The 24,176-nt window shown below is 49.7% G+C and overlaps 1 protein-coding gene across 1 annotated transcript; it reads left to right on the top strand.

The window, feature by feature from the left end:
* Nucleotides 1–1,591: 1,591 nt before the first annotated feature.
* On the top strand, nucleotides 1,592–22,003 carry MYORG (myogenesis regulating glycosidase; the record flags this gene model as incomplete). The annotated part of the gene is made up of 7 exons (XM_084237468.1): nucleotides 1,592–1,763; nucleotides 9,716–9,857; nucleotides 11,666–11,781; nucleotides 12,695–12,770; nucleotides 12,985–13,213; nucleotides 14,286–14,372; nucleotides 19,792–22,003. The coding sequence occupies exons 1-7, from the start codon at nucleotides 1,629–1,631 to the stop codon at nucleotides 22,001–22,003; spliced, it is 2,997 nt and encodes a 998-aa protein (XP_084093594.1). The 5' UTR covers nucleotides 1,592–1,628.
* Nucleotides 22,004–24,176: the final 2,173 nt, after the last annotated feature.

Here is a 24,176-nt window from a genome sequence, read left to right on the forward strand (position 1 = left end):
GATGAAAAAAGGGAAGATGTGACCAAGGCCCTCCCCTGGCACTGGGGGATGTAGATCTGCCTCCAAGTAAAGAGAAAAGAAAGCATAGATATCCTAAGCCTGCTCAGGCCTGTGCCCCTCAGATTCCATATCCGTGCGCCAGGCTATACATGCCTCATTCCTCCATGCTGACAGCCCACACCTGCTCTTCCATCCACTCTCACATATACCATTCACATGCTGCAGGCATGTAAAGGCTACCCCCACAGTATACTCCTGGGATGTCAGTGCTGGAAGGTGGGTGCTAGAAGGGGAGTGGTGAGAAGAGCATGACGTCCAGGGGCTGCCAATACCAAAGTGTTGGGATGCAGCTCTCCAACCCAGCGCCTTCAACCCACCCCCACTTCTGCTAGTGGAAGAGCCCTGGTTAGATGGTGAGGAAATGCCAAAGGGAGACAGAGACAGACAAGGCACTTGCAATGCCCACAAGGCCCATTCTGAGCCCATTTCTCCCACTCTGGTCAGCATTTCCACCTCCAGAGCCAAGCCTCCCACTACCATCACTACCCCAGGCTCCTTGCCTCACCTTTAGGAACATGGTGTCTCCTCTTTTCCAGGCAGGGCCCCTACTAGGGCTCATTTTGACTGCTGCCTTTGCTGCTGACTTGCTGTGTGACTCTGACCCACTGCTCAACCTTTCTGGCCCTAGGGAACCAGAGAAAAGCTCCCTCCCCAGAGGACATACCTAGTGCCCTGGCAAGCCAGGGCTTCTGACTGTGGCAGTAGACAGGTGGCAGAGAGAGGTAGACCCAGCACCTTCTGGGTCTAAGGAGAGTGTGTGGTCCCTTCTTCCCTGTCTGGGAGGTTGGAGGAGAGGAATCGAGGCCTTAGCTTACCCCCCTGCCAACCTTCCCCCTTGTAGATACTGCCTTAACAGTCCCTCAACCCTCAGCTCTGGCTGCCACCCAGCCAGGTTTCTCCGTGCTCACTAATTTATTTCCAGGAAGATGTGTGGAAGACATGAGCCGTGTATAATATTTTTTTTAACATTTCCATCGCAGTATTGACCATCATCCTTGGTTATGTATCGTGTAACACAAATAATGATATTAAAAGCATCAAACAAGCCAGCCTCAGCTCCCTACCTGGGTGTGGGCAGTGGGCTGAGAAAGGGAGAGAATCGATGCTCTGAAAGCACATTTCACCCTACCTCTACTCGGGGGTTCCTGGGCCAGGCCTGCCGCTGATCTGCTGCGTGACTGCAGGTGAGTCACTTGACACCTCAGGATCTTCGTCTCTTCACCAAAGTGTAACCTTGGCCTGAACATCTCCAGGGACTCCCTGGACTCTTGAAAATTGGGCTCTTTGGAGGCTTGAGGCAGGCAGAGACCGGGGGGTAGGGGGTAGGACCTCCACTCCGGGCTAAGTGATATCACAATGGGCAGTACCCATCCTGGAGGAGGAAGCGGGGTGTGGTGGGAGCAGGGAGGCTGTGGGGGAGGGAAGTTGAGAGATTGTCCACAGAAGGGGGTCATAGCACCTAGGGACACCTTCCAGGCTAAAGACTGTCTGGGAGAACGGGTGCTCACGCATGTCTTATAAGAGTCCTTAGTAGGTAGGGCCTGCCACGGCATCCCCTAGACCCCACTATGTTTCTCTTTTCCCGTAAGACCAAGACTCCCATCAGCACCTATGCTGATTCCTACAGAGCTCCTACCTCCATCAAGGAGGTCTATAAGGACCCACCTCTGTGGGCCTGGGAAGCCAACAAGTTTGTGACTCGGGTAAGTGGAGGCTGTAGTGTGGGGGGCAGACCAGAGTATGCCTGTGTGTCTCTGGATGACTGGCAGTGTGTTGTTTGTATATTATATGTGTAGTTATATGTTTGTAATTATTTGTAGCTTTTTTGTGTATCTTACTCATTTGCCTACACATGAAATTTATGGTGCCTCCTTGTTCCACCCAGGGCAGGCAGTGAGGAGAGATGAATAATGATCCAGAAGTACTAAGAGTTTTACGAATTATCTAAAAGCTCTAATGAAAATGGAATGTAACCAGGGAGAGCTACTTAGATGAAAAGGTCATAAAAGGCCTCTCTCAAGGTGACATTGAGCTGAGGCTGGAAAGATGAAAGTAGATCTTGGTATATAAAGAAGGGAGAGATTAGGATGACTCCTGACAACTGAAGGAATGGTAGACTTAGAATTGCAGAGCAGAAAGAGATCTGGAGTTCATTTGGTGACAAAAATGTTCACGGACTTACAGTAAAAGATGTCTGGTGGATAGTTGGGTAGAGTTACTGAAGCAAAGGGAAAAGATTTGAGCTATAGACACAGATTTTGATATTGACATGGATGGTAGCAGAAGTCACAGGAGTGAATGAGATTGCGAAGGAAGAGTAAGAGAATGGCCAAGCACAAGCCTGTGGAGAATATCAGTATTTAACAGGGAGATAAAAGAAGAGCCATAAAAGAAGACAGAGTGACAGGAAAGAAGGCAGAGAAACCAACAAAACAGCATTGTTGGACAATGTCAAATGTTTTCAACACAAAAAGGAAACAAACCACCACAGGACAGAACCAGCAGAAACAACATATAAACCTCCAAAGATTTCAGATACTGGAATTACCGATTTAAAAATGCAAAACAATTATGAATTTTTAAAATAAAATGTGAAACCAAAATGGACAAGCAAGAAGAGATTGTATTTCCAAAAGACCAGTTTGTTAAAAAAAAATCTAAATAGAAATTTTAGAGGTGAAAAATACATTTGTTAAAACTAAAAGCTCAGTGGATGGGAAAAGAGTAGATCAGACACAGCTTAATTATTAAAATGAAAAAGTGAAAAATTTCCCAGAATGCAGCAGAGACAGACAAGGTAGAAAATATGAAACATCAAACAATATGAAAGACAGAGGAGAATATCCCAAACATCTTATTGGAGTCCTAGAAGGATAAAGCAGAAAAGGGGACAGGCCTTGTTTGAAAAGAAGACTGAGTTTTCCAGAACTAATAAATTAATTCACACGTAGAAAGTAAACAGAAGAAACCTCACAGTGAAACTGCACACCGGCTGAAGAGATGACCTTAAAACATTGTTTTCAAAGCAACTTTTCAAGAACAGAAGAGATAAAGACATTTATAGGCAAACAACTAATATGTTTATTGCCATCAGAACTATAATAAAAGACGTTCTAAAGGACATACTTTGGGGAAGGAATATGATCATAGAAGGAAAGTCTGAAAGAAGGAATGGTGAACTAAGAGATTGGTAAACATGAGATAAATTTAAGCAAACGTCAACAGATTTTTAATTTATAAAATTTAAAGAACTAAAATATTGAAAAACGTAAATTGGTTGGGGACAGAGTTAAGATGTTCCAAGATCCTTATAGTCTGGAAAGGATATACAATTGTAGTTTCATATTGTCATCTTGCTGGGACTACACTTCTCAAAATTCCCTTTTCTAAATGGTTCCCTAAGTAGCCACAGGAGAAATTTATATAGATTTGAAAGGCACAAACGAAGGAGCAGTCATTTTCACACTCTGCAGGCTGCTGTAAGGTAGCAGGCACATGTGTCTAGGTGGCTTATGTACATTGTTGCTGGCTCACTAGTTCACTATATCTTCATAGGACAGCACCTGGCCACAGCTCCTTCAGCTCCCAGTGGAAGTTCCTTCAACTTCTCAAGGCCCTGGGCCAGGTGTGTATGCACCTCCATGGAGGACAACACCAGTTTCTGAAAGCCACTCACACCCACATCACCACACTGGAAAATATGTAACATATACAGGTTCTATTTGTCCACATGGGTTCTAGTTTGTTCTTGTTCTTCCCCACTTTATGCAGGACTCTCCTTCCTGTCTTCCAGCCAGCTGACCTAAAGCAAATATAGGCACAATGATAAATGAAAATATACAGCCTTGTGGAGTTCTTAACAAATTCCCATAATTGTGGAACATCTAATCCCTAAGACAAATACCTTATGCTATGTCACTTGTAATGGTTTTGATGATCTAATCCAAATCTGTATTGTATCTGACACAGATACAGTAACAAAAAGCTAAGTAAATAATAGATAAGTCTTTAATAAACATACACATTTTTAGATGGATCACTACTTAAATGACAAAGTTTTGATTCACCAAGAAGATAATACCATTCTTGGATTGACTTAGTAGCACCCCATAAGGAGAAATTCACAAAATTCACCATATTAGATTTTAACATACCTTGATTACTGATAGGTCAAGCAGACAATAAAGGAGTAAGGATCTACAATATTTGAAAACATAATTAGCACATTTGACTTGTTGAACATAAATAGAACCCTGAACCAAACAACTACAAATTTAAGCACTCAAGAACACTGTAAAAATTGATGGACATTCAAAGATGGACATCATATAAACCACTGTCTCCAACCTTAAGGTCATTAAATTACAGCTCAATAACAATAAGATAAGCAAAGTCCTCATAAGTACTAAATAGGTCAAAAATAGACACTTTTCCAAAGAAGACGTTCAGAAGACCCATAGACACATGAAAAAAATATCACTTAGTATAAGGGAAATGTAAATAGTTATCACTTCACCCCTGTGAGAATGGCCTATATCAAAAATACTAGAAACAACAAGTGTTGGCAAGGATGTGGAGAAAAAGAAACTCATCCACTTTTGGTGGGAATGTGAATTGCTATAGCTCATGTGGAAAATGATATGGAGATTCCTTAAAGAACTGAAGATGGAAATAACCATATGACCCAGCAATACCACCACTAGGTCTATAACCCCCAAATATGGAAGCACTAATGCAGAATACTACATGCCCTTATGTTCATAGCAACATTATTCACAATAGCCAAGACATGGACTCAACTTAAATGCCCAACAACAGATGACTGGATAAAGAAATCATAGCATAGATGCTCTATGGAATACTACACAGCTATTTAAGAAAATGAAATAGTGCCTTTTGGGACACTCCCTGGATCTTGAGGTGATTATGCTAAGGAAAATAAGTCAAAGTCAAAGACAATTATTAGATGGTTTCATGCATTTGTGGAATATAAATAAATAAACAAAAAACTGGTAAAACACAAAAATAATTCTTAGAACTTAAAATACAGTGTTATCAGAGGAGGAGGCTGGGGGAGGGAACGGGGAAGTAATGTGATTGAGTATTGGCATTGTGGGTTTGGTGGCAGGTGAGTGAAGCATGTGCACATTTTGAGGAGTGAAGTTGTATTCCCGTATTTAGATAGTTATGTAAATTAATGGCAAATCAGTAAAATTTGTTTAAAATAATAATAGGTATAATAAAAAACACAAATGTAAAAGTTCTCAGAACTGAAAAGCTGCATATCAAAACCAGTGAGGTACACAAAAGTTATAGAGAAAAGTCTATAGGTCTGAGTGCTTAGCTAAGAAAAAAACAAAGATGAAATATTAGCTGAATATCCAACTTAAGAAGTTGGGGAGAATTAGGAAGTTGGGGGGAAACATAAATGGAAAGAAAATAGAAAAACAGATGACGACAATTAAACTAGAAAGCAAACATTCAATAAGTAACAGTCAGAAGTTGATTTTTCAGTAAGATTCATAAAACAGACAAATCTCTGGTGAGATGATTCAAGAAAGGAATGTGACAGCTAAATGAAAAGAAAGGTCATAACCATGAATCAAGCACAAAGTTGAAAAGATACTAAAAAATGTTCCCATTAGAAAAATCTGTAGATGTCATCACATTAACAGATTCAAGGAGAAAACCACAAGATTATTTCAAAACATGCAGGAAAAAAGTGAGTATGAAAGATCTTTGGGGGATGGTGGCAATATTCTAAAACTAAATTTTGGTAACAAGTATATAACGATAAACTTACTAAGAATCCTTGTTTATTTTATGGCATAAATTATATCATAACAAAGATATTGGCAAAAATAAATAGAACTGCTAAAATTCAATACCCATTCATAATTTAAAAAGAAAAACTTAGCAAACATAAACCAGAAACTTTCTTTAGCCTGATAAAGAATATAAACCAAAAGAATACAACCAACATCATTCTGATTATTAAATGTTAGGAGCATTTTTTTTTAAAGATTTATTTATGCATACAGGAACTGGGGCAAAGGTCAGGGGCATGGGCAGTGGGAGGATCCACCAGAGACAGAACGGGGAACGGAGCAGGCAGATTGACCGAAACACACCGCTGAGCGGAGCAGCAGGTGAGTCAGGAGAGGTCTGCTGCGCCATGGGGGTTGCTCCCTGGCCGGGGATCGAACTCATGCTGCAGTGGCTGCAGATAGCTACATAGGTTGCATCCTAACCCCTTGTACCACCAGGGAGACCCTAGGAGCATCTTTTTTAATGCACATGACTATTTCTACTCAACATTGTACACGAGGTCTTATCCAGGACACAGAGAAAAGAAAAGATAAATGATGGCACAGTTGTATATATAGAATCTACAAATTGTTAAAATAAGAGAATATAGAAAATCAGATGAATATGATATAAAAGCCAATCATATTTCTTTACATCAACAACAAATATTTAAGAAGCATAATTTAAAATATACCTATCATTCCAGCAACAAAAATAGAAGTAGAAATAAATCTAATAATGCACGCAAAACTAAGTACTATGGACTATGTATTGTACTCCACAAGTACTGTGAAAGTTTGAATACTTAAAAAATATATTTCAAAAATGTATAGAGGGGAATAGAACTCCAAGAAATAGCTAAAACATCTGAAGGATAAGGGGATTTTCCCTATCAAATATTAATATTATTACAAAGCTATAGAAATTCAGAAAGCCTGTATTACTGTAGTAATAGAAAAACAGACTAATGGAACAAAATAGATCAGAAATGGAATCACATTTATTTGATAATACATAACAGATGATTAAATACATAACAGAGATGATTAAAACTAAAGCTATGGAAAAAGATGTATCAGGCCTAGGATGGCATTATAAATCTGTGCAGACACACAGACTACTCAGTGGAATAATTGGTTATCCATATGGATTAAAACAAAGTTGATCCCTAACTCCAAAAGCAATTCCTGACAGATTAAAGACTTAAATATGGGAAGTAAATTTCTATAGCTTTTAGAAGAAAACATAGGACAGCATCTCCATTATCTGAAGGTATGGATGGATTTCCTTCACCAGTCACAAAAACACTACATAAAAGAGAGACTGATCAATTCAGCTATGTTAAAATTAAGAAGTTCTGTTCATCAAAGACACCATAAAGAAAATGAAAATACAAGCCACAGTCTGAAAGAAGATATTTGCAACATACAATTGACAAAGGAGAAGTATAAAAAAAATATAAAAAACTATATTTCGCTGGCTTAAAATTGAACACGTGTGTTTGACTCACTCCTGAAACCCCTCTAAAACTACAGTAAATGGATATTTAAGACAAAAGGTCACAGGAATAACAAGGGACCATGTCAACAAGATTTTAACAGCAAGAGAGTATGATAGATAAATAGTAAGTGACAGCAATCTGAGAAAGCAACATTCAAACCCAGCAGTGGAAAAATCTAAGACATCATTCAACTTAAAACCACAGAAAATTTAGAAGGCTCAGGATTGGTAATACTAGACTTCTCTGGAACTGAAGATGGGACAGGCCCAAAGCTAATATAAGAATGATTTGAAAACTCTTTAAGAAGCATTTAAACCCACTAATCTCTTCTATCTCAGGCCAAACAGTGACTGCCTACCCCATCTCTGCAAAAGTTAGGCTTGTGTTTTGGCAAGGATCTCAGGATTGGGGATACCAAACCTAGTTGAAGACAGGACACCACATTGAAAACAGGTGAAGCTCCTTATACTGAACGCTAACCCCCCCAGCGGCTTTCTCCCCCACCAAGTTCTCAGAACATTCGCTGTTGGGTCACTACCAGCAGGCTGAAGATCGAAGGAGTGTCTTCCGAAGGATGTGATTAGTTCAAGAGGAAAGATGCTGACAGAGTTTGAAAAAGTAGGCCAGTCAGATCATCTGACAGTGATATTCATGGTTCACAAAGTCCCCCTGCAACTCAGATCCTCCAATAAGCTTTTTTAGTCTCCCATTTATAAACATGAGCAGACGAAGATTTCAGATGTCTGAGGAAAAGTTAATGCCTGTGCATTATAAACGACTCTTTTGTATCTCTATGTAAGTGTATGATTAAAAAGTACATCTGTGTGTGTGTCTATGAGTGTATCTGGGTGCACAGATCTATGAGTATGTCTATATGTGTGTGTATAAAGCTCAGCCAAGTGCCAAGTCACGGGGCCCCTCCACCCACAGAGAGGATGACTGTGCAGAATCTATCGGCAGAACAGAAACTCAGCTGAGCATAGGAGACCCAAGGACTCCCTCAGCTGAGGTATTTTCGGGGCTGCAGAGACACTAGGAGCAACAAGATATCAACCCTGACCAAGAAAAGTCTCTGTTCTTTGGATCATAAAGAGGAAAGCTGGGCGTGCAGTGTCACCATCCCAACACCTCACTGCCCACTATGAGGAAGTTCTTTCTGGTGACTGACTGTTGGATGCCCCACCTTTATGACCTGGCTGCCTGTTCACATCAGCTGTCTGCAGACATCTGTGGGTCCACAGTAACTTGGCATTCTGCTCAGCTGAGAACAAGGGGGCCCCCAAGGAGGCCTTGCTTTGGGTTTCCACAGATCTAGCCCAACAAAGGGTGATGGGATAAGTGAGGTAAAATCCAAGAAGCAGAGGGTCTCAGGACTTAAACCAAGACAAAAACAAAAACAAAACAAACAAAACAACAACAGGTTAGTGTAGTGTGAGGACCAGGGCAAAGTGAGCCTGAGGGCCAAGGGTAATAATGGCGTCAGGGCCTCCCCGGTTGGCGCAGCGGTTGAGAGCTGGGTTGCGAAGCTGCCCGCAGCCTCTGCAGCACCAGTTCGATCCCCCGCTGCTCCCCAGCCACCGGAGGAGGGTCCCACATGGCGCGCAGACCCCTCCTGGCGCCCGCTGCTCCCCTCAGCAGTGGACTTCGGTCCTTCTGCCTGCTCTGCTCTCTGTTCTGGCTCTGGTGAATTCTCTCATCCTCCCGCGCTTCTGACTGTACCCAGTGCTTGTATAAATAAATAAATCTTAAAAAAAAAAATAATGGCGTCAGAATCAGAACCACAGCAGAATCAGGGGCAGGTTGGAGTCAGGGAACTAGATTTTATGAAGTAGGTGCCCCTCCCAGCCCTATCCTTCATCTCCTTCAAGGTGCCAGATTCCCAGAGAACCCTGCCTGTCCAAAAACACCTGTATAAGGTAGCTGCTCCCAGGGCAGCCAGCTTTTCCTGAGGCTCCAGACTGTACCAGGGGTCGGCTGAGGGACCCAGGACCTGCTTGCTGGCAGCACACAACCTGGGAGAACGATAACAGGAACACCCAACTCTGTACATAGCTTTTAGCTCTGCACTTAGAACTCCCAGTCAAGGAAGAAACAGAAATGCCAACAGAAAATCACTCTAAGGGCCAATGCCTGGCTCTAAGCCCTAGCCTTGGATGGAAAGAAAGGAAAAGAAAGTGATTCAAGCAAAAAAGACTCTGCAGAGGGAAATAAGGCTGGTCAAGAGGTCCTTCTGGCATAGAGAGGGGCAATTTGGAGAGCCTCTTTCTCAACAGGGCCTGGTCCAGTAGGACCCCGAGGCTGGGGCCTCCATGCATCTGGCCATTTTCCCCCTCTTTCCTTGCCCAGGGACTTTCTCAGACCATGCAGCGCCACGTGGATCCCGAAGCCCTGCAGAAGATGCTCAAATGTGCTGTGCAGGACTACAGCTATAAGAGTTCCCTGCCAGGCCACCCATACCTGCCTGAGAAATACTGGCTCTCTCAACCAGGTAGGGCCTTACCACTCACCCAGCTCTGACCCCATTCAGTAATTTCCAATAGCAACCCTCCATCTGACCCCAACTTGGTTCCTGACCTCGCCCCTCATCCTGATCCTCTACCTCTCCTGCATCCCTCTGTCCCACCACACCGCATTTCTCTCAACTCTTCAGTCTAAAAACTCTCTCCTGCTCCTCTCCTTCAGAGTCAAGATTCTCAGAAACAGTCTATCCTCTCTCTCATTCCCCACTCTTCCTTGCATTTTAGGAGAAACTATCTTCTCATTTGGTAGGTGTATCTAATCTGCCCCACTGCACCTGCCATAAAAGCAGAGTCTTGTCTGATTCACAGCTGTGCGCCTCCATCTTGGATAGTGACAGAATTCATAAGTATTTTTTTAGTTGATTGGTGATAAAATAAACCTGCATTCAATTGAAACTGGGGCCCTGCCTCTCCTACACTCACACTCAGACACTAAAATGATTCTGTGAGACTCTAATCACCAAATCCACAGGACTCGTCCATCTTTTACATTTCATTCTCTGACCACGCCACCTCCTGAAACTCCTTCCTTCCTCCACTTCTGTGATGTCTCTGTCTCCTGGGTCTCTTGTCCACATGCTCTAGAAACACGGAGCTCCTCAGAGTGCTGATCTGAGACCCCTTCTATTCTGACTCCTCTCCTGAGACGATTTTATCTAACCCATAGCTCTAATTACTGACAACTCCAAACCTTTTCATTCTAGCCTCGACCTCTCACCAGAATTCCCCTCTCCTTTATCTGATGATTGTCATCTTTACCTGAATGTTCCCAAATGCCTCAAATTTTATATGTGCAACCTACCAACTCGTAACTCCAAATCCCAACACCCTACTCCACACAAACATACCCCTGCTCTTCTCCAGGCCCCTAGGTTTCCTTTTCTAGCCTCTCTTAACCTATTCTTTCAGATGGTGAGGGAGCGGGTCATGGAGGGCCTAGTAGGACAAACTTAGGTAACTGTGTAGGTGAAGCTTTGGAGGGTTTTAGCAGGGAAATACTTTTGGTCATATTTTCATTTGTGAAAAAGTACCACAATTTCTATGTAGAGATTGGATTGTGGGATTTCAAAGACGAGGCAGGAAGATCAGCAGGGTAAATTTTACACACACACACACACACACACACACACACACACACGATGCCAGGTATTGTTCTAAGTGTTTGGCATATATTAACTCATTTAAACTCATTTAACTCATTTATATCTCACAACATCCTTATGAGGTAGCTAGTACTATTACAATCATTTTAAAATTGAACAAACTGAGATACAGTGAAATTATTTTACCCAGTCAAGATTACGCTTGTGGCCCAACATTAGCATCCATTTTGTTAACCATGATATTATGTCGTCTCCGGGATACGACATTTCAGAGCTATAGTGGTAAGAGCATGGGATAATGGGAAGGAGAACAGATTCAAGTGTTTTTAAGGAGGCAGAATAAGCACACATTGGAGCCTAGCTATGGAAGACAAGAGTGAAGGAGGCCTTGGGCAGACGTCCCATTTCTAGGTTGGCAGAGTCTAAGGTGGTGGTGCCAGGATAAAAAGTGATCTAAATATCCTGCCACTCAGAAGCTTATTGAAGGAGGGTAATGGGCTGTATCTAAGTGTCTAGATAAGTGTGGGGCCAGCCTGGGCCTGACTGGTCTGCAAGGCATCAGTGGGAGTCCGGTTTTGTGCTGGGCATCAAAGGAGAAACATCTAGATGGTCACATACCCTGGGGTGGCACAAGGAGTAACCCTGTCTTCATCTCCACCCATATGATCAAGCAGATAGGTGCAACCCAAACTACCTGTGCAGTGACCAGTATAACGCATGGAGAACAGAACCTTACTACTGCAACGGCTGGGACAACAAATACATCACATGCCTTCCCCGGCTGCCTAAGGTAGCGACTGTGCCCACAGTATACCTCCCTCTGCCTCCCGGACCATGGTGACTGGTACTCACTATCCCTTTCTCACCAACTCCAGAGCTCTGTGAGTCTAGGGGTTGTATTTGCAAGGAGATAAGGGAGCTCAGGAATGGAACTGTGCTGCGTCCCTAGGTCCCCTGGGCCCCAATCTCTGCCCAGGCCCTGTGGAGACATGGCTAATGTGTATTCCTTGACCTACTACCTCCCCGAAGTTTGCCACCCGGCCCTTCCCACATGATCTGGCCACGGAATCAGTGAGTGATAGGTGAGTGATAGGGCTGATCACCCCCTCCTTTGTGATGTAAGCAAGGACAAAACAGGGAAGAACAAGACCACTCAGGGGCAGTCCAGATAGAGGAAATTCGTATAACGAGGTAGAAAAGACTGGCGCAGGAGGGAAGAAGAAATGTGAGAAGATCTGAGACCAGAGCTGGGTCTTAACTCTAGGCTGACAGTTGACCTCGGGTTGACTGAACTGCTGCATCAGAATTTCCTCAAGAATAAGAATTTTTCACAAGTTCCCCAGGTAACTTCTAATGGGCAGGCAACAATGCAACACTGAAAATGCCCTATTGGAGGGACAGGAGACACAGCTGCACGAGCCAGCTAGACAGAGGAGGGGTAAAGTCAAAGGGAAACGCTGAGACCTTGTGGGGCTGTGAAGAGACAGGTGACTGGACAGACCTGGCCCACTTCCTGCCCACCCTCCTCTGGTAGGCGGAGGAGCCCAACACCAAACCCCCAGAGCCTGAGAGAGGGAGAGAAGCAGAGCCTCTGGAGGGTGGGGAGCCGGCACTGCACGGGACTAGTCTGGGTGTCCTAAGAGGCTCCCCCCAACAAGAAACTCTTGGGGTCAGAGCTGACTTAGCCTGCGTGCCACTTCCAGGAGGCGGGAATGGAGACAGCGCTTGGAGGGATGCCCTTGGAGTGTCCTCCTAAACCGGAGCGACTCAATGCCTATGGTAGGGTGCTGCTGCTGGGGGTGGGGGGCAGGAGGAGACCAGCAGGACAGCGGGTGGGCATCCTGGGGGCTGGGGACGAGGCCGAGGGCCCTAAAAGAAGGTCACCCTGTCTCCACCTGTCCCTGTTTTTGTCTTCATCTCTTTCTGCCTCTGCCCCTGCCTCTTCCCCTTCCTGGGCTTCTGGCTCTCGCGGACTCGGGGTGTGCGGGCGCAGAGCGCGACGTGGTGGTGAAGGTGCTCAACTCGCTGACACGACGGCAGCAGCTGCCGCAGATCCCGCCCCGCTGCGGGTGCCTGGACCCCCTGCAGGGGCGCCTGCCCTGCCGGGGCTATGTGAGCCCTTGCTCGGGCCGCCACTACTGCCTGCGCGGGATGGACTACTGCGTCTCCGGGGCGCCCTGCGCCGAGCGCCAGCGGGCCTTGTGCGCACAGCCGTCTGTAAGGTTCGCGGGCCGCGTCCCCAGAGGCCACACGCCCCCCTTTCTAGCTCGGCCCCGCCCGGAGGCCTCAGGTCTGTCGGGCCCCTTTGCGGTCCCGCCCGGCCCCGCCCCTGGGCCTCGGGGTGACAGCCGCGGCCTGCGCGAAGATCCCCTCGAGCTACCCATACTGTCCCTCCCCAGCTGGGAGCAAGAGCACCTTCGAGATCTCCTGAAGGCCCGGCCGCGGGGGGCGGGGGAGAGGTGGAGGAAGACACCCCACACCGGTAGCACCGCTTTCCCGAGGCCACGGGCCACTCCCCTCACCTGGACACCTGGACGCCTGGCCCTGCAGATGCAGATCCCAGCCTAGGGGTGCTGGAGCCCTCAGAAATGTGGCCTCTCTTCCCTGGCCTCGGGTCACCGTCCGTCATGGGCAGGGTCACTGTCAGGGGCTAAGTGAGCAAGGAAGGTCACCGAATTACCAGAGGGGTCCGTGCCACTTTGGGGCGCGGACGGCTTGCAGAGGCATACAGCCAGGGGACGGGGGACGGTCACAGCCTTCTCCCAAGCCAGCCGGGGAGATCCCAAACGCCCACAGCAGTCTGAAGAGCTGTGCATTCATGTTGGGGGATGCACCATTCATGCTGACCCCACCCCCTGCTCTGCCCCTCCCCCCTTCTGCCCCCCCCCCCCCCCCAGGTCAAGAGAGCAGGACTCACTGCAGGAGACTGGGTTTTAGTCTTCACAAGGGTATGGGGGAAAGTGAAAGTGCCTGAGCCTCAGAAACTATAATTCTGTTGTAATTGCTGTCTCGTGCTGAGGAGCTGGGGGCTCCCACGTCCTGGACCACTGAAGTCTGACCCTCCAGTTTGCTCCATGGCCCTGTCTGGGAGCAGGAAACAAGGCTTTGACAGGAGGAGGACTTTCTGGCTTCTTGCCAGAGGCAGTGCTTGGAAGGGCTGAAAGGCACGAGCAGAGGTTCTCTGAGTTTTAGGACTGACGCCTGAGCGCTACCCCTAGTCTTGGCCTGGGTTGGGGATAGTAAGGAGAAATCTAAAGGCCCATCCCCTCCCTGGCCATCGTTTTCCTCTTCCAGGTGTCTAGCACCCTGCGAGTACCGGCCCGGAATGCAGTGTGCTGTTATACCTCCCCCGCCGTCATACTACCCGTGTCCGAACCTTAGGTAAGTCTGGGGCACACGCACAAGGGAGGCTGTTCCCTTGGTGCAGAAGTGACCACACACGCTGGAAACAGTGCACTGTTCCCCACGGTGCACTGACTGGAAGATGACACCAGGGGGCACTAGTGCCATGGGGAAGTCAAAGCTGGAAAGAAATGGTGGCCCCTTTGAGGGGGCTTAGACACCAGCATTGAGGTGTTGCAGGTAGGCATTGGGGGTTAAATTCATGGTATCAGGGGCATTAGGTTCAGGTCTTGAAGTTTAAGAAGATAATGTTAAGCAGTTAATATTGGGAATGAGAAGTTTAAGAGCAGAACTTGAGGTCAGTGTTGGAAGCCTAGGGTCAGTATTAGGGGGCAAAGTGTTGGGATAAGGTTATCATCGAAAAGTGGAACCAGATGTATAAGAGTCCAAAAAGGCTGACCCATCTTTCCCCACAGATGGGACACAAGTCATTTCAAGAAGACCGGTGGCCCCCAGAGAAACAACTATGTCGTCCACCCTGAGTTTGTGTCTGAGACCTATCCTGACTACCACTGCTATTAGAGCCTGGCGGGGCCAAGGGGGCTGAGCAATAAACTTCACCCCAAAGACTGCCTTACCTGCTGTGTCCTTACCCAGCAGGATCTGGCAGCAAGGAATCAGCCACTCAGACCTCTGCCAAGCCCCTCAACTGAGATTCAGTTTCTCAAAAGTCATCCTGCGCTGAGCCCTCCCCACCCTCATCACCTCAGTGCTTCCTTTAGGTGGACTTGAGTATCTTCCGTGACAGTAGCCCTGTATGCAGTTGGTGTCCTCCCTGCCACCTCAGGGCCCATTTACCTCCCACCTCAGAAAGGCCCTCCAGCTCACATTTCTTCAGAAACCTCCAATCCTAGGTGCCCCCCACATCACCCCCACATCTCAGTGGACCCAGAATCCTCCATTATGCAATTGGAGCTCTGTTCCTATACCCTGAGCTCTTGATCTCGCTCCCAGAGACTCCATCAAAGCCTTCCACCTGGAAGCCTATGCAAACCCCCTTGCTGCCTCCCCCCACCCAAGTCCAAGGGGTCCAAAGTATAATTTGGGGGGGATTTCAAGATCAAGGAATTTCAAATTATAAAGCAAAGCCCTGTATCCTTGTCTCTCGGGGGAAAGGAGTGGGATATTCTTGGAATATCTGGGATCTTCAGGTCACTTGCACCCTATTCCTCCCAGGGGCAGGAGTATGGTGGGGCATGCCAACCTTCTCCAGGCAGGACATTCTAATAGTTGTCAATATAGAGGAGGGGGTCTCAAGGGTGGGGGTCAATGCAAAATACCAAGCAGAAGCCAGTTTTCTCATTCCCTGACTTCGGACATCGCTGGCCTTGTCTATTGGGAAACGATGCTTGGAATCGTGGAACTAGGCTCCCTTTTTTGGGTCCTCTATTGGCTCCATCGTGCACTAGCCAGGAATTCCACTCCCCTTCACGCACAAGGGGAAAAGTGTTCCTGTATGGAGGACTAATTGGAGCGTTATGCCGAGATGGCCTCCACCTGTCCAAACATGAAGAGGAAGAAATCCCAAGGGCCAGCCCTGACCCTTTACCCTACGACTCTCTTCTTATCCACATCCCAGACGTAGCCTGGGGATGCAGGAACCCAAACAAATTCCAGCTACTTCTTCCTCCAAAACTACATTTCCCATGAGGCCGGCAGAGCCACGCCGGCGCGGCCGAGCCACGGCCCTGTGGGGCGGGTCTGCAGGCCGGGGCGGAGCCGGAGGCGCTGGCTTGGGATTCTTGGGCGCTGCAGGGAGCTGGGCTCAAAGCACGAAAAGGAAGGCGGGGTAAGGGGCGGGGCCTCACGACCACGCGACACTTCGGGGGTGGGGCCAGCCGCTGGGGGCGGGGCCGGACTGCGCGGTCCAGCACCGGACCAAGGACCTGGGCGTGGCCGGGCAACCAGGAGGCGGGGCCTGAGGAGCCGCTGCTGATTCTAGCTCCGCGGCGCGAGGCGCCGCTCTGTGGCAGCTCAGCTCCCGCTAGCGTGGAGGGATCCGCGGGAGCCTCCCTGCACCCCCATTTCTGGGGTCACTGCCGTGAGTGAGCCCAGCGGGAGGACCTTGGGGGGTTGCCGAGGGAGCACAGTGCCTGAACTCTCGCCTGTACCGACGGGGGGGGGGGGGGTCTGATACCTGCGCTCCTCCTGGAGCGGCGCCTGCCAGGCGCTCTCGGACCCTTGACCTCAGTCTGTCCCTTCGGACGTTGCTAAGTGTCGGGCAGGTGCTGGGGGTAGATGTGCAGCACAGGACTGCAGGACGGTCATCTGATCCTCCCCTTGCCATCCCGTCGCTGGAGCAGGTCAGGAGATGGCCTGGATCGAGTTGCCTTTGACATTTCCACTCTCCTGGAATTTGTGTTGGACAAACGTCTCAGCTTGGAATGTCCTCCCTTCGGTTGGGCCGGGCCCTCCCCCCCACCCCAGGCTAGGGGCTGGCAGCCAAGACTGATTGAATGTCTAGTGGGGAAGTCTTGGCCAGGGCAGACCCCACCTGCCGGGTTTAGCCTGTGGTTGGCCAGATGGCGGAGGCGGCAGATTACAGGGGTCTCTACTGGCAGTATTACCACTGGAACCGCAGCTCTCCCCCACAGCTCCTGCACCATATACCATTCAAACTGCCCCTTTCCCATCCCTCAAGGAGCTTTCCAAGAGCAAATAACATTTGGGAAGTAGGGCCTGTCTATACTCAACTCCCGCCTGATGGAAGCTTTGTCTCAGTGTTTTAGCCCCTAAACTCCAGTTCCTTTGCTAGATTCAGGCAGATGGTCTGACCATTATATTTCATCTAAAACTTAGGAGCTACGATTTTGGATTCAAGCAAGCTTGCTACTTGGGTGACTTCAGACAAGTTGCTTTTTCTATTTGAGTCCCTGTTTCCTCATGGGCATGTAATAAAATGGGCATGTAGTCATTATTGGGAGTGTTGGATGTGTGGTGGCATTAGGAGACCACCATAGGGCCTGCATGGGGTGCAGAGTCCCAAGGGTCAGAGGAGTGGCTTGGGCGCCCAGGGAGATGAGCTTATTTCCTTCATCAAAGAATTTCAGAATCCTAGAAAATTAAGATTCTCAGTACTTCACTGTTGGAAAGGGATTTTTGAGGTCACCTTGGTGGCCTCTCCATGCCTCTAGAGGTCATGAGAGAGACTGACTTACTATGAAAGTTTTAAGCTTAAGCTGTCACTGTCTTATTCAGATATGGAAAATTTCCCTTTATTCTCTCTGTGCTCAGAACTGGATTTGGCTGTCTGTCTGTCTGAATGAATAAATATAAATATATAGCAGATCTAGCTTGAGGGCATCAGCTAAGGCTACTGCTTGAATTTCCAGGATGTTTTTCTAACCTATACCTACAGGACAGGGAGTCCATAGTTGGGAGAATTCTGAAAGCTTAAGTTTTGTGGGTTGAGAGGAAGGGAGTAAGAAGCTGTTCCAGACCAGCTGGAACTGACTGGTTTAAGAAGTTGGGAGTGAGGGAGAGAGCACTGTGAATGGGGCCCAGAAATAGCACCTCCCTGAGGGAGCTGTATATTGATGTCTGGAATTAAAATTCTGATCTGCACCTGATAGTCTCTTCGTGGAAGAGGTGGGGAAATTAAAGACCCTGAGCAGTTCTGACATCCTTGGAAGCTACTGGGGACTTACAGGCAGACACTGGCATCTGGGAGGAGGCTAATTACTGTTCCCCAGTCTCCCTCTCTCCTTCCCCCAGATGAAGCAGGAGGGCAGCTGACTGGCAGGCAGTGTGTCTGTCTGTGTGTGCATCTGACTGGTGCTGTTTCTTTGTTGGACTCTGTCCTGAGGGAGGGACAGAAGGGTCAGTGGCCTTAAGCAGATTGGGACATACACCTCCCCCCATGTCTGTGTTCCAGACAGTTATATCTAGATGTGTGAGATTGCATGTCTGCAGGGGGGGCCAAGGGAGGGGGGGTGTTTGATCCCTTGTAGGTAGGGGAGGAATGTTGGTCCAAGGTAAGTGTGTGAAATTTCCTATAACTGGTAGCCTGAAGGAAAGAATGAGCACGGTAGTCATAGGATAGGTTTGGCTGGAAAGGATCAGAAAACCAGACGAGACCACATCATGCCTTGAGTCTCAACTGTAAAGCTTATACTTCTGAAGTTCAACATAGAGGTCATGAGCTGTTCTCTCAGCTAAGAAGCAATGTGGTCTGATAAGTGCTATAGGATGATCACTGTGGTTACTGTGAGCAGAGGCATAGGAGGAAAAGTCGGGCAGGGATACCTACTGGGGAAGTGTTACAATGATACAAGAGTCAATGTCCAAACTAGGGCAGGGGCAGCAGGGCATGGATGAGTGGTAGAGACCAAGCCAGGAGGTATTTGGCCCACAGATTGGGTGCTGGGAGCAGAGCAGCAAAGTGGGCAGGGAAATGGACTTGGTGATCAATGGCTGAGAGCAAGGTAGAGTCTGAGGACAAGGGGGGGCGGTGGGCGCGGGGGGAGATCTGAGAAGCCACCGTGGCTCCTCACCCCAGCCCTAATATCCAAACCCAACCCTGCCTTCCTCCGAATTAGGCCCTAGGACTGAGTCTGGCTTTGGGCATTTAATCTCCAGATTTAATCTGTTTCTGACTCAAGATTAAATTCTCTCCTGCCCACCTCTGGGGACAAGGAAGTGAGCCTACTTCCCTGTCAGAAGTCTTGAGGAGCTGAGAAGTCTTGAGGAGCTAAGCAACCCCCCTGTTCCCACCATGGCCACATCTCTGGGAAACTAGACCCACTCCAAAACCCTCCACTTCACTTCAACCTCAACTGCCCACATGTGTGATCCAGGGAGGCCTGATTTACTCAGGTAATCCTCAACAGCTCCCTGACCCTGGCTGGATTTGAACCACCATTAGGAAAATGCGGGTACCTGGTGCATGCCATATGCCCATCCCCATGCAGAGTCCTGACTTTTTGGGCAAGCATTAGGAAGGGTGAGTAAGACACAAGGTTATTCCTTTTAGAGTCCAGTCCTTATGTCCCAGGATACACCTTCCTAAACAACTTTCTTGCTGCAACAAATAGAAATAATATGGAATGTGGGCCCTCCCTGGTGGCACAGGGGTTAAAGACAGTGCTATCAAGTTGCCACCAGCCACTGCAGCGTGAATCGATCCCCAGCGGCCAGGGAGCAGCCAACATGGCGCAGCAGACCTCTCCTGACTCGCCTGCTGCTCCCCTCAGCAGTGTTTTTCAGTCACTCTGCCTGTTCTTGTTCCCCACTCTGTCTCTGGTGAATCCTCTCACCCCTGCACCTCTGGCTTCCACCCCAGTTCTTGTATGCATAAATAAATAAATCTTCAAATAATAATAATAATAATAATAATAATAATAATAATATGGAATGAGAAAGCTCAGCTCCTCCTCTCTTCCATTCCAGACTCAGGCAGGCAAGGTTTCAGATGGGTTTTGTCTGGTAACCCCACTGCCTGCTCCTTCCTTAACTGGGAGCTGATGCCCCAACATCCTCAGGAGAAGTCCCAGGTCTACCCCCGCCGCCGCCGCCCCGGGAGCCACACAGGCACCGAGAGCCCGGAGGCTGTCTCGGCAGCAGCCATGTACACCTTCCTGCCGGACACCTTCTCGCCTGTCAAGTCCAAACCATCCAAGGAGCTGAAGCCGCTGCTGCTCTCGGTGGTCGTGGGGCTGCTGCTGGTGCTGGCGGCCGTCGTGGCCTGGTGCTACTACAGCGCGTCCCTGCGCAAGGCGGAGCGTCTGCGCGCCGAGCTGCTGGACCTCAGCAGCGGTGGCTTCTCCATCCGCAATCAGAAGGGCGAGCAGGTCTTCCGCCTGGCTTTCCGCTCGGGCGCGCTGGACCTGGACTCCTGCAGCGGTGACGGCGCCCTGATCGGCTGCTCGCGCACGGCAGATGGACGCCCCTTGCACTTCTTCATCCAGACGGTGCGGCCCAAGGACACGGTCATGTGCTACCGCGTGCGCTGGGAGGAGGCCGAGCCTGGGCGCGCGGTGGAGCAAGCCATGTTCCTGGGCGACGCCACGGCCCACTGGTACGGCGGCGCCGAGATGCGGACGCAGCACTGGCCCATCCGCCTGGACGGCCAGCAGGAGCCGCAGCCCTTCGTCACCAGCGACGTCTACTCCTCCGACAGTGCCTTCGGGGGCATCCTGGAGCGCTACTGGCTGTCCTCCCGCGCGGCTGCCATCAAGGTCAACGACTCCGTGCCCTTCCACCTGGGCTGGAACGGCACGGAGCGCTCGCTGCGGCTGCAGGCGCGCTACCACGACACGCCCTACAAGCCCCCCGACGGCCGCCCCGCCGCGCCGGAGCTCAGCTACCGCGTGTGCGTCGGCTCAGACGTGACCTCCATCCACAAGTACATGGTGCGGCGTTACTTCAATAAGCCCTCGCGGGTGCCAGCCCCGGAGACCTTCCGGGACCCGATCTGGTCCACGTGGGTCCTGTACGGGCGCGCCGTGGACCAGGACAAGGTGCTGCGTTTTGCGCAGCAGATCCGCGAGCACCGCTTCAACAGCAGCCACCTGGAAATCGACGACATGTACACCCCGGCCTACGGGGACTTCGACTTCGACGAGGCCAAGTTCCCCAACGCCAGCGACATGTTCCACCGCCTGCGCGAGGCCGGCTTCGGGGTCACGCTCTGGGTGCACCCCTTCGTCAACTACAACTCGTCGCGCTTCGGCGAGGGCGTGGAGCGCGAGCTGTTCGTGCGCGAGCCCACGGGCCGGCTGCCCGCGCTGGTGCGCTGGTGGAACGGCATCGGCGCGGTGCTGGACTTCACGCGCCCCGAGGCGCGCGACTGGTTCCAGGCGCACCTGCGGGGGCTGCGCGCGCGCTACCACGTGGCCTCCTTCAAGTTCGACGCCGGCGAGGTCAGCTACCTGCCGCGGGACTTCAGCACCTACCGGCCGCTGAGCGACCCCAGCGTGTGGAGCCGGCGCTACACGGAGATGGCGCTGCCCTTCTTTGCGCAGGCCGAGGTGCGCGTGGGCTACCAGTCGCAGAACATCTCCTGCTTCTTCCGCCTGGTGGACCGCGACTCGGTGTGGGGCCACGACCTGGGCCTGCGCTCGCTCATCCCGGCTGTGCTCACCGTCAGCATGCTGGGCTACCCCTTCATCCTGCCCGACATGGTGGGTGGCAACGCGGTGCCCGAGCGCACAGCGGGCGGCGCGGGCGTGCCCGAGCGCGAGCTGTACGTGCGCTGGCTGGAGGTGGCCGCCTTCATGCCCGCGCTGCAGTTCTCGGTGCCACCCTGGCACTACGACGCCGAGGTGGTGGCCATTGCGCGCAAATTCGCCGCGCTGAGGGCCTCGCTCGTGGCGCCGCTGCTGCTGGAGCTGGCGGGCGAGGTGACCGACACGGGCGACCCCATCGTGCGCCCGCTCTGGTGGATAGCGCCCGGCGACGAGGCGGCGCACCGCATCGACTCCCAGTTCCTCATCGGGGACACGCTGCTGGTGGCGCCGGTGCTGGAGGCCGGCAAGCAGGAGCGCGACGTCTACCTGCCCGCGGGCAAGTGGCGCAGTTACAAGGGCGAGCTTTTTGACAAGACGCCGGTGCTGCTCACAGATTACCCTGTGGATCTGGACGAGGTGGCCTACTTCATGTGGGTGTCCTGACCCAGCCCAGGGTCCAGGAAGCCCACCGCCCTGCACCCGGTCTTCATGCAGGCCTGTAACTTAATCTCCATCACAACCACACCGTGCGCCCCACCCGAGCCTCTGCCTCCCCACAGTGTGGGTGCTGGCCTAAATGTGCTCTAAGCAGGGGAGGGGGTGTTGAGGCAACCTCCCACTGCAGGGCACCGTCCTAACAGCCCACTGTTCTCTCCACGCTCACTCAGATCCCTGAAAAGCTCTCCCCGGGAATGGGGTGACAGAGCTCAGTGGCGAAAGGTCAGCTGTTTTCCTGCTGTGCATGGTTGGGTTTGAGAAGCACACAGAGAAACCTTACCCTCCGTTCTGGCTTGAGTGGCCATTTTTGGCCCCAAATAGCCCCCTGCCACACTTAGAGAGGACACGTTTTTTTCTCTTGGAAGCTAAGCCCTGAACTGGCTTGAACTGCTGCTGACCTGGTCCCACCCCAGCTGGCAAGAAGGAATGGAGGTATTTGTCCAACTGACAAGGACACAAGAGGTCTCCTCCCAGAGAAAATGAGGACAGGCTCAGCTCGGAGACATGCTCCACGGCCCGCATTTGTGAAGAGACTCCTAGCACTGCACTGACCCTCTGGGTACACACATGGGCACCCCGGGCCTCATGGGCAATGACTTAGAAGGTCATGCTGGCTAGACTCGGTGCCTTAGCTCAAGAACCTGTATGTGTGTGTGTGTGTGTGTGTGTATGTATGTGTGGGGTACAATGTGGATCTATGGAATAAACACAAACACCCCTGAGGTCAGATAAAACTAGAGGTTTTGTTTTTTGAGGTTTTGATGATTGAACTGGCACCCTCCCAGGTGACTCTGGTAGAAAATAAACAACACTTTCAAGATTCCTCAGCTGCCTCGCTCCCTACACAAATGATAGGGTGTGGCCTAAAAGGGAATGGTTTTCTGACTCCGCCGGTGGCGGGCTTCAGCACATGAACCACATGCATACATCAACACCTGTGAATACACACACAGGGTAAGGTCTTCTATTTCAGTTTTTTTCCTTTCCTAAGAAGAGCAACCTCAGCCAGCTTGATTTTCCCTGACTTTGCAGCTGAGTCTGGAGAAAGTGACTTGCCAGAGCAGGGAGGTGGAAAGCAGGGCAGGGGTCAGCCTCCCTCAACAGCTGGGACAGCAGAACCAGGCCCCTGGAGCCTCTACTGAATGCACCCCTTTGCCTACTTCTGCACCCCCTATATTTGATCAATTTGAAGAATGCCTGATGAAAGTTTTGGGGCACTCACAGTTGCCATCTTGAGCGCTGATTCTACCACTCATCTACACGTTGTGTGACCTTGAGCAAGCTGCTTGAGCCACAATTTCCTTATATGTAAAGTGGTGATAATCGTGCCTAGCTCCCAGGTTGTGGTGGGAATTATAAGCACAGAAGTATGTAAAGTGCCTGGCACAAGTAGGTGCTCAATAAAAGGTAGCTCTTATAATACCATTTCTCTTTTTTCTTGCTTAAAACATTAAGTGTTTTTTTTTTCAGGCCTCAGCTCCCAACTCATCTGGCTTCCTCTGGGCCTGCTTATGACACCCTCTTCCCAAACCTCTGCACACAGCACCCAGTTGAGCTCTGAGTATGTGATGCAAAGGACACAGGGATTCAGGAGACAGGCGAGAGGAGAGAGAGCTGAAGGTGTGATGTCGGGAGCCAGGGTTTCTGGCACCCTGGATGATAGGGAATAAATGGAACTAGCTTTTCTCTCCTTTTTGTCAAGCGCATCTCCCCAGCAGTACTCATTGATGAACTTCCTCAGGCCCCTGGTAGCCAGCCATGTGCTATACAGTGACTGCAGAAGAAAGACACTCAGGCTGGCCTCTGGCCACTTCCCCAAATGACTGGAGAGCCTGGCTCCCCCATGAATGGCCCTCCCACTCTGTGCCACCTGTATCCAGGGTACCTAACCTCTGGATCCTTGGATCTTCATCTTTAAAATGGAATTTCTAGACTTCATTGAGATGTGTCTGTAAAGCATTTATGTAAAAATTGGCAATGAGTAAATTCTCAATAAGCAGTAATTCCTTTTCAACTCATTATAAACAAGGAACTTGAACAGCTCTGCCTACAACCTAGTGGTCCAGATTGGTATCCACTAGCCCCATGTGGCTTCTTAAATTTAATTTTTAAATTAACG

This window comes from Talpa europaea, assembly GCF_964194135.1.
Source record: "Talpa europaea genome assembly, chromosome: 7".
NCBI classification, from domain to species: domain Eukaryota; kingdom Metazoa; phylum Chordata; class Mammalia; order Eulipotyphla; family Talpidae; genus Talpa; species Talpa europaea.